The sequence below is a fragment of the Dermacentor andersoni genome, chromosome 2, assembly GCF_023375885.2.
Source record: "Dermacentor andersoni chromosome 2, qqDerAnde1_hic_scaffold, whole genome shotgun sequence".
Classification (NCBI taxonomy): domain Eukaryota; kingdom Metazoa; phylum Arthropoda; class Arachnida; order Ixodida; family Ixodidae; genus Dermacentor; species Dermacentor andersoni.
In genome coordinates this window covers 45,655,923-45,666,968 of record NC_092815.1, presented here as the reverse complement: position 1 = coordinate 45,666,968, position 11,046 = coordinate 45,655,923, and the positions used below count along the sequence as shown (strand labels likewise).

Below are 11,046 nucleotides of genomic sequence, written 5' to 3'. Positions count from 1 at the left end.
GCGCTGACTAGGACAATATCATGCGACCACTCTCACTCACATCAACTTTAGGAGCGTGTCATGATGTTGAGGTAATTCTGTGCAGCAGATCAGCGACGTACGGTTTTATTGTTTTGGTCGCTTCGCAGGCAGAGCGTCATGCACAAGTTGCCCGTTCCTGGAACAGGCGACTTCCCTCCCTGAAACGCTGCTTTCTGCAGATGACAGGTGGCAAACCAAACAAGTTTATGCGTTCGCCGTCGCGGCAGCAGCTTGTATCCCCATAAGCGCAGGCAAATTTGCACTTTTTACTTAGAAACCAGGCAATTAACTGTGCCAAGTGTTATACCACACGAAGTCGCGATCGTTATGCAAAATTTGAACAAAAACAGTGCAGCGGTGAGCTCAAAATCTTTTTTTGAACACGCACAGCCAGATATTCAGGACCCCCGATCACATGAATTTGGTTAGGTTGATGATGATGATAGTGGTCTAAAGAAAAACTTTTGATTCTGCTTTTTGTTTGGTTAGGCAACGCTTGCGCTGTGTGGTCTGCTGTTTTTCCTCTCTCTCGACGCAGAGCGTGCACCGGAAGTTGCCTCCCATTCATAACAAAACGGAATGCTTGAATTAAAAAGAAAACACGAACGTTCATTAAGAGCACTGCTGAAGAGGAAAATACAACCGCTGAAGCCACACATGGCCACACCATGGGTGTTCTGTGGCCACACTGCTCGATCATTCAGTGTAAAGGCAGTAAAAAATGATAACGGCACCCCACCGGCGCCAGTTCTGCGGCAGACGATAAAAGCAAAGGTTTAAGGGCGCTTGCTACTTGGAGATTAGCGTGGCAATCTTGGCTTACTTTGCGGTCGCTCGCAGTTAAAAGAAAAGGCGTTGAGAGGTTGAAAGTCGCACGGACGAACCAGTGGGGCGGCGCAGTATTTCTACGTGATGGCGGAATCAACAGGTGACACAGCAAGCCGCCGTACTGGCGCATTCTGGAAGAGAAAGTATTATGTGATAATAACTGGAGCAAGCGTTGGAATAGGAAGAGCTGTAGCTCAAGCGTTCAGCCAAGAAGTTTCCGAGAAATCCGTGTTTGTCATCACCGGTCGCAACGCCGAGAATCTCAATGAAACCAAACGCCTTGTCGGCCAAGTTTCTCCTGGCGTTGAAGTCATTGCAGAAGTTATGGATCATTCCAAGGCCACTTTTGAAGATTACCGGAAGCTGATAACGGACACATGGGCCAAGATATCTGAGGCAGACGGCGTTGTGTTGGTTCACAATGTAGGCACGGTCGGTGATGTGCACAAGTATGCAAGCGCCTTCACTGACGAGAAAGAAATTGACGACTACTTCCACCTCAACTTAACCTCTGTTATGACGCTGACTTCGGCCTTTCTTGAACAGTTTCCAAACAGTTCCACCATTTCTCGAACCATTATCAACATTTCGTCACTTGCCGCTGTAAAGCCATTGGCTGGGGCAAGCATTTATTGCACTGGTAAGAGAAGGTATTTGTGCCAGTTGTATTGAAAATCACCATGCACGCAATAGGAAATAAGTAGTAGTGAGCTTAAGAACAAGTAATTCTGCACGAGTTATTCTATCCCTTAAGGCTATATAGCAATCATAATGAAATAATCTGTTAAATTTAGTTAAACCGCGAATAAAAATCATGTTTGTGGGCAATATCTGTAGTTTTCCCTGTTTTTTCCATACATTTAATTTGTGCTGTTCAAATGTGAAAAGAAAATAGCATTTCTCCATGTGCTCAAATTCAGCCTTTTTTAACTAGTCCAAGTTTTTCAATTGTGTCAAAGCAAACGAAAAAAAAAGAAAACTACATCAATTATGTGTATAGATTATTAAGCTGTAACATTCTCTTGAATATCATTTAAGATTGTACTGGGTAAACACTCAACGAAGAAGCTACATAGCTATAGTGCTCATTAGTGCATCCATATGATTACCCAGAATAATTGGCAGCCAATGATGGGTCATTCACGCAGCTTTGCCCAAACTCTTTTATCATGACTGATGGTGCACTTATATTCACTTAAAATGGCTGCATTGTGAAGACAACTGTCAAATCTGTTCCCTATAACTTATCATATTTTCAGACTGCCCTTTCCTCTTTTGTAACATTTCTCAATTGTGTAATTTCCTGTGTACAAAAACAGTTCTTTGTTTAGGTGTTAAATTACTGACAAGTTTAGGATTACCAACCACTACAGGCAGCACTATAACATAGCAGTCTATATTCTCTAAGTTCGAAGACAGAAGCTATCCAGTATGTGAATGAAGAATTATTATAAAGAACTGTGCTGTCACAGGAGTGCTGTGTCGATGTTGGTTTCTTTACTTCAAATGAAGCAATACTTTGCATCTATTTTGCCTTATTAGCTACACATATAAAATTATAGCTTAGTATGAGCGACTACAAGCAAAACAAATATGGAAATGTTTACTTTGCAAAAAAAAATTATTCTGCCTGTTTATAACGTGGATTTCAATGCGGCCAGCTGTTTTAAAGCATAATATCATTACAATAGAACTCCTCTGTATATTTCATATTCTGAGTTCATATTAAAATTTAGATGCTGCTTTTCAGAAATTTCTGGTGGCTACCACATCGACACAGAAATTTAGTGCTTCTGATATGCAAAATATGATATGTCCATCCCAAAGCTTTGTAATGATTATATATTAGTCATTCCAACATAATCTCTCATACATTTTGAATCAATATCAACCTGTAATTATACTTCTTCATCAAAGAACTTTTGAATGAGTTTTTAAAAACCTGTGATCATCACCGGGTTTCTTTATATTTGTATATTTTGGAGTCCTAAAATTTTTTTTAGCATTTTCGATTTTTTTTAATTCTTTTATCCTGCTTTTGCTATGTGAGGGTGCCAAAGGTCGTTTGTTGTGAACAACTTAAAATATATATCTTTGTTTAATGAGGAAAACAGTGCTCATTTCAATCAATATGAGACACAATCTTTCCATCGGCGAGGCCATCTCGAGTCATGTCCTGAATAGTTGTCTGTCCACTTAAATTGTTTGCCTGTGGTAGTATTATAGTTGATAGGTCTAAGTGATAACTTTTTAATTACGTGCCTACATATACAGCCTTTAATATGGCATTACATGATAGTTATTGTCATAGTCACTTACTTTTATTGATATGTCTCTTTTGTTTAAATGATCATTGGCAAATTTCTTGGCTTGTGATTGTATACAGGTTCGGTGTATCTGTACACAATATCAGGATGTTGAGCTAAAAAATCAGGATATTGAGCCTAAAGTGGTCTTGCATCCAATATTAGTGGTCATGAATGTTAGAAGACACTGTATATATAACTTTATTTCTTGTATCATTTCTTACAGGGAAAGCTGCTCGACAGATGTACTTCAAAATTATTGCAGCAGAAAATCCATCGGTGACAGTTCTCAATTACTCACCAGGCCCTGTAGACACAGCCATGCATCAAGCATTGCACCAAGGAGTAAAGGAGATTGCTGCTGTGGCAGAAGGTAACATTAAAAAATGCATCCATGTACACACACTTGTGCTTGTACACATGCGTACTTGTGTGTACCGAAAGATATCAACAAGTGCCATTTTCACATGCTATGGAGGCAGTTTCATATTGCTTGAAATTTATGCCCATTTCAAAATCTGCACTAATTCTTCTATAGTACAAAAGAGTTAAGCTTATCTTGTTTCTGGTGCCTTGTCTACAGGTGTTTTATTTGTTTGACTTGGACAGAATTAGCCAACTTATTCTGTTCAACACAAAGTACACATAGCAGCTAACATCGTTGTCTCTGCCGAAATAATAATTATTTGAAATGGTTCTACCTTCTAGACATCAAATGCTAATTGATTAACTCTTGTACACATTACTTGGCATCGAACACACAGAAAGAAGTGAGTTCTGCGCTGATTTAGTGTGTGTCTTATGTGCCCTCTCAATGCATAATATTAAGTGCTATGCATGGCTTACGTTAGTAGTCTGCTCTGCACTTGTGTTTCAGCCTTAAACACCAACACATTTGTTGCTAATATGATTTAGTTCTGTGTTATGCCATTAATACAGCCTTGTTTCTAGGCTCCATTTGGCAGTTATATTACTGATATTGCTTTCTTGGTTGCAGAGCAAAACTGTATGTTAGACAAAGGATGCTGCTAATGGTTTTCAGTACTATTCCCTAAAAAAATTTTTGTGAATGAGAATAGCAATTGCATAAATCTGTTAACATTATTTCCAGATCATATCCTTCTTTATACATGAAGTAGCTGAGAGAACACATGACTGAATGCTAGAGGTTCTCACGGCTAGCACCCTGAGTAACAATATGCTTGTATGAATGCAGAATGCACTTAACGCTTAACTATCTAGTATTTTTCGTTTTCACTACCTGTATGTGTGGCATGTCAATTCACATATAAAGTAGTTCTGATGCTTGATTCATATACATTTTTCAGTGAACACTTCATGCTTCTTAGGTTTTGTGTACCTTCGACATTCCTTGTAGAACATGCTATAGCTTGAATATGAGGATTTGTGGGAACGTACATAGCGTTTCATGGGGCTCCTCATTCTCGAGTGTAGCATTAGCCGAGCAGCCTAGAGCTGGATCTGGTAGATCAGCAAGGAGGGCCTGGGTAGTGACAAAGTGGCATAGAATGCAAGAACTGGACATTTATTTACTGTGTTATATAAGGAAAGGGCAGCTTGCTCCAATTTCCATAATCTGCTAGGAAAAAAGTGTTATGGTTCTCTCCTTCAATGAGGTGGACTGCTTTTATGCCCTCCCAGGGACACTCTCACTCAGAGGAGGGAGGGAACTGTTAGCCGAAGCATGTGCCGCTGGTGCTCACTTGTCATGTATGGGCTTGCTGTGCCCTAGGTGCCGTGTTGGAGCCTTTCTGAGTCAACCATCACTTGCTCTCCCACACCTAATGTGAATTAGAGAGAAAGGGAGTATGTTTCACACAGACGCACAAATGCACATGCAGACCCCTATGCACGTGGACATGATACCGCTGAAAATGTGGTACTTTCAGCATTCTGAAGTGTTCAAAATGTCTTATCTGAGCAATAGTTTCAAGCACTTGGTGTCATTTTTGGCTGTGTGACAAGAATGTTCATTCCAAGGGCCATAAGAATAACAACTTCGGAGTGCCTGGCAAGCACGCTGCAACTCATTTTCATTCTTTCTTTGGCAGTCACTCTCAAGTCACAAACAGCGACATACTGATATTTTCTAAGAAAGAGTATATAAGACTGGGGGTCCAACAGCACTAAGTCTGGTATCACATATCACTGACCTCTCAGGTCAAACATATGTGGATAACAAAGAAGCTTGAGGAAAATCTAAAGTTAGTGCAGTAAGCAACAGAATTACATATGATCGGCATAATGTTCAGATTGTGACAAAGAAGATCGGCAGGCTGAAAAGCCCCGTTGCCATCGCGTGGCTCGTACCCAGTTCGTTCGCTGGCTGCGCCCTACCTGCTGTTGCCACGTTGGTCACTGCTTCTCTACGGCCCAAATAAACCCCCTTTACAATTGGTGGAGCTGCTGGGTACAACCGGAATTCTGGAACTTCGCAACCGGACACTGCAGCCTGTCTTCATTATGCCGGAAGAAGGACCACCGCAACCACAACCCGCTGCCTCGGTGACTATCGTGGTTTCCCCCGGCCCGTTGCGTCAGCGTGACCCACCCATCTTCAGCGGTACCGAAGACCATGATGTAGAAGACTGGCTCGCTGACTACGACCGGGTGAGCATCCACAACCAATAGGACGAAACCAAAAAACTGAATTACGTATCGTTTTATTTGAGCGGTGTTGCCAGCATGTGGCACCGCAACCATGAACGTGATCTCACGACGTGGACAGCCTTAAAAACTAACGTGACGGAGGTATTCGGGCACCGCGCCATTCGCAAGCTTCGCGCCGAGCAACGTTTGCGCAGTCGTGCGCAACAGTGCAGGGAGACATTTACAAGTTGTATAGAAGATGTTGTCGACCTCTGCAACCGCGTTGACGTCACAATGGCTGATGCCGAGAAGATCCGCCATATCTTAAAAGGCATTGAAGACGACGCCTTCCAGATGCTGTTGGCGAAAAATCTGGCGACAGTCTCTGAACTCGTCAGTCTCTGCCAAAGCTTCGACGAACTCCGCAAACAACGCATAGCCACCCGCCAATCTTCTCCTCAGGCGACTTCTATGTCGAGCTTGGCTGCTTCCCCGGATAACACGTCGCTACTGCTACAGATCAAGGAGTTCGTCCGTGAAGAGGTGGCTCGTCAGCTTTCTCTGATTCCCCTTACACACGGCCGTTGGCGCCCGCTCTCCAATCTGTCATCAAGGAGCAGGTAGCCGACCGCATTCCACCTTCTCTTCAGCAGGCTCCGGTTGCCGCTCCCCCGACGTACGCCGAAGTCGCTTCGAGGCCTGCACCACAGACCTACGGTCCCCTTCGCCCGCCTTTGCACCCGCCCGTATCCGCTCCAGTCCGGCCAATGGTGCAGTATGCACGACCTCAAGATCATTGGCGCACGGAAGACAATCGCCCGATTTGTTTTTATTGTGGCCGTGCTGGACACGTAGCACGTCACTGTCGCCTCCTTACACCGAACGTCCCGAACAATGTGCGTCCATATGCGCCACGTTTTCAACAACGCCACAACTATTCGGACACCTTTGAATCTCCTCCTGTTGTCGACACCACATTCTCCGCCGCTCGCCGTTCACCTTCTCCTCGCCGCCGCTCGCTTTCCCCCATGCACCGGTGTCGGAGCCCTTTGCGCCAGGAAAACTAAATATCACAGTTCAGGAGGCGAGAACTGCGGTGCCAGCGAAATGTATAAGGCCTCACACTTCCCCGAAGAACGTTATTGAAGTCGCCATAGAAGGAACATTGACGCTAGCACTTGTCGACACTGGCGCTGCACTTTCAGCGATAGATGCCCGTATCTGGCGCAAGATAGGAAAAGTGACACCGCCGCTTTCTGGACTGTCTTTTTGAACTGCCAACCCGCAGCACGTCGAGCCATCTGGTGCCTGCACCGCTCGTGTCGTCATTCAGGAGGTCCTCTATACAATAGAATTCATCGTGTTGCCATCATGTTCACACGACGTCATATTAGGTTGGGACTTTCTCTCCACACATCATGCGATCATTGACTGCGCCCACGCCGAAATCGAGCTGTTTCAGTTGGGTGATTGTGACGAAGAAGATCGGCAGGCCGAAAAGCCCCGTTGCCATTGCGTGGCTCGTACCCAGTTCGTTCACTGGCTGCGCCCTACCTGCTGTTACCGCGTTGGTCGCTGCTTCTATACAGATTGAATAAACCCCCTTTACGAAATGAAGGCAAAATATTCTAGTTGAGATTAAGAATAATGGGGTTGGAAAGATTGCACAATGCATAATGAAAATAACTGGTGGCCTATAAGAGCAGCATAATGGCTGCCATGGGCAACGAAATATTGTTGAGAGCAGTAGATGATTAGACAGAGAGCGATAAGAAAATTACAGACATAGGATGGCTTTGGTGGATATAAAACTGGAGTAATTGGAGATATCAGGATACCTGTAGGATTTGTTTGTCCTTCAATGAACTTTTTAAAAGATGGTAATCATGCAGTGAATGGCATGAGTTCGATTTTTTGAGTGCCTTTGATCTTTCAGGTGCAAGGGAATCTGGTATGCTTCTGACTCCGGATGCCACAGCTCTTCGTCTGGTTCAAATTCTTGGGGCTCAGGAATTTCAGTCTGGGGATCATGTCGACTACTTTGATCGAACCTAGTGCGTTGAGAACGTCGTGTTCATTCTGTGGCCATTTGTTTTGCTCGGCGTTTCTTCCAGGGTTACAATTTGTAACTGTTTTTTCAAACTGAACTAGAGGTGCATTAAGGATATTGATGATTGATCATATTACATATGGTTGATGTAAGACAAAGCATCAGAAGCATATGCACGGATGCAGGCACAATTAAAAAGCAACCGCAACTTTTTTGTCCTTTGCAGTAAACATTAAGTAGCATTATCTTGCTTAAGTTGCCATCCCTTATTATTATTCTTAACATTACAATGCAGTGATGATAAGCAGTGTGTCACAAACAGGCGTAATTTTGTTGTTGTTGCTTTTGTTTAAAGTCTTCAAGGGCATGCACTTCGTGTATGAACCAAGCTCACACTGTTCTGTTTTTATGTGGAGAGAATACTTAAGGGTACTGATTGTATTACTATAGTCTTGCTTGGTGCAATATTGCTACTTATTACAATATATATTTAGTAGCTTTAGGCCACCTCTTGTTATGCTACTTAGTGCCTTTTAATTTGCGGTGTCTACATTTTCCCAGCTTATTCATGGTTGTGCTGGCAGCAGTACGCTTTGCAGTTACTTGAAATGTGCTTGTTGATTGTGCCAATAAAATGCGCCAATACTTGATTGTATTACTGTGCCAATAAATTGTGCCAATACATGATGGTATTGTTCTGTCAATAAATTGTATCAATATATGATTTGTTGTGGAACAGCCATTTGACCTGTCACCGATCTTAGCGCAGACAGGTCATTTGGTGCACTGACAAGCACTCTTAGTGCAGTGTTGAGCACACATTTATAAACCATATGGTCTTAATTTTAACTGAAATAGACAACATAGCAGAGCCGGCTTTATGCAGACAATAATTAAAGGATTTGGGATAAAAACTACTAAACTATTCTCATTATTTTTAAAAGAGTGGCTTTCTTCCTTCCCCGTATATCGCATATCTCTATCATTTCTACTTGCAACAGGGGTTTGCACATTCGGCACACTTAAAGCAAGCAAGAAAAAAAATGCATACATATGCAGATCCAACGCATATTTTTTAGTCTACTTAAAAAGAACCTTTCGTGAAGTGGTTTATAATATGTTATAAATTTGCACATACCTGCGGTTTTGGCATAATTGAAACGTGTGCACACCCATATGTGCTCTCCCGCACCTATGCTACGCAATGTGACTACTCTTATATTGGCTTTTTGTATTTCTTCATTCTTCTTCTTTAGTTTAAATGTAATGGCCGCACCTTAGCTGAGCCTAGTGGGTATGTGCCAGAGTATGGAAATAGTAATCATGAACACGTGCGGCAATCATCTCAAATACCTAGTTAGCGTTGGCACGATACGTACAGCCCTTTTCTTCGCTGATTCCCTGTATTGGGTATGTGCCATACTTTGGAAGCCATAATAACACGCAGCGATTATCTCAAAGAGCTGGTTGACGTTGGCTCATATGTAACGTGTGCTTGGTCAATCCCCCATTGTATGTGCCATATATAGTATGTAAATCACCATCATGATCAGCACTTGGCGACCATACAATGTAAACGTCCCATTATGACTAAAGCCCCTCCATCCACGCGCCACCGCCGCTCTTTTAAGTAGCGACAACCTTTGATGTGCGCCGCCTTTTCCCCTAACACCAAATCCGATTCCGGCATTTCCGGTTTCAAAATTTCCCGTTCCGGCGTTTCCGCTTCCTGGAGTTGCGCTGCGGGAATTTCCGCTTTGACTGCCGATGGTGCGACGCCCGCGCGTGCTTAGCAGCCGGCGCCAGGGGCGTAGCCAGGGGGGGGGGGGGCTTATGGGGCTTCAGCCCCCCCCGAAATGTTTTCGTGCTGTCCATGCACCGTCGACCAAAGCAAACACCGGCGCCAGAAATCATTCTGGATTTTGTCTAGAACGTCTTTTTCACGCTCGAAAAGCCATTTCACCGCAAAAATTGCGAACTCGGGCTGGATTTCGCGGCAACGCCCATGCACCGGGAGTCACATAGCGCAAGCAGCCCCATCCGAGCACAAAGTTTCAAGGACATTTTGATGGCGAACGGGCTAGCCGGGCGTTTCGCAGAGGCCGCGGAATCTATACTGTATCATGGTATCTACGGAGCGCGTGGATGTCAATACCGAAACTTTATGGGTATAAAGCTTTTTTCCCCACTTTACCCCCGCAAAGCTGTATTTAGTTTTTGTGGAAATAAAGCATACATACATACATACATACATACATACATACATACATACATACATACATACATACATACATACATACATACATACATACATACATACATACATAAACTTTTGATGTGGAAGGTGCATTGACATTTCCAAACGTGTGCTTTAGATTTCAATTGCGGAACTTTGTAAGTTTAATGTTCCCATAAATATTTGACGCCAAAGGTTCATTAACTTTTTCAAAGTCGTACATCGGGCCATACAACGAGACAAGCCAAATCAACACACTATCAGACAAGTTGACAAAGCCCGCAGCGAGGCCCGATGAGAAGAATCGTTGTGGCGGTTCATTCGTGCCGTCATGTCACATAAAATAATATGAACATTTTTTTCCACCTGCGCCAAAGCATCCAGTGAAGACTAGTACTAAAGCCAGCCAAGGTGACTACGTTCTTATTAATTATTTCAACTTTGACTTTTAATCGCGAGGACACATTGAGCCTCTTCAATTTTTTTCTCTCTGCCCTACCCGCGGGCTGCCAGAGCCAGCCAGAGCGCATGCGTCTTTCTCGTGTTGCCCCGACCACCGCGCGGCGCACTTCGGTGCGCGTTCGGTTTTCTCTGGCCGAGTGCATTTTCGCCTGGTCGAGTTTTGGACGCTTTCTAGCTAGAAGACGAGAAAAAGAAACAATGGTCGCTGGCCGCCATCACTGTGGGGACTCGATGGATTTCACCGCGTTCGCCTGAGCGCAACCTCTCCAGAAAGTCTTGTCTAGCCGGTGTAGAATACCGAGCAGTATGCGTATGGTTCTAGGTGGACCGAACGTCTCACGATTTCTTCGATATTCTTTCGGTAGCCAAATTAGGTGCCCAAAGTAGGCATTCGATTGTGGAAATACTTTCCTTTGCGTTTCTGCATTTCGGTGCCCCCGCCCCACAAAAGGAAAAGGACATTGTTGTAGCACAGCGAATTGTCGCATGGTGAAAGTTCGATTTCGTTGTTTCTTTTTTTGCGGAAAGTAATG

General features: G+C 43.7%; 1 protein-coding gene across 1 annotated transcript; it reads left to right on the top strand.

Annotated features, from left to right (window-relative positions):
• The first annotated feature begins 558 nt into the window (after window positions 1-558).
• On the top strand, window positions 559-8,503 carry LOC126542368 (sepiapterin reductase-like). Its single transcript, XM_050189417.3, has 3 exons — window positions 559-1,489; window positions 3,382-3,528; window positions 7,702-8,503. The coding sequence occupies exons 1-3, from the start codon at window positions 934-936 to the stop codon at window positions 7,818-7,820; spliced, it is 822 nt and encodes a 273-aa protein (XP_050045374.1). The 5' UTR covers window positions 559-933; the 3' UTR covers window positions 7,821-8,503.
• The last annotated feature ends 2,543 nt before the right edge of the window (window positions 8,504-11,046 follow it).

Excerpts from the sequence above, each read along its gene's own strand:
- LOC126542368 (XM_050189417.3), top strand. The coding sequence starts at position 934 with ATGGCGGAATCAACAGGTGACACAGCAAGCCGCCGTACTGGCGCATTC. Across the intron at positions 1,490-3,381 it reads GGCAAGCATTTATTGCACTG|GGAAAGCTGCTCGACAGATG; the intron begins GTAAGAGAAGGT and ends CATTTCTTACAG. Across the intron at positions 3,529-7,701 it reads GATTGCTGCTGTGGCAGAAG|GTGCAAGGGAATCTGGTATG; the intron begins GTAACATTAAAA and ends TTGATCTTTCAG.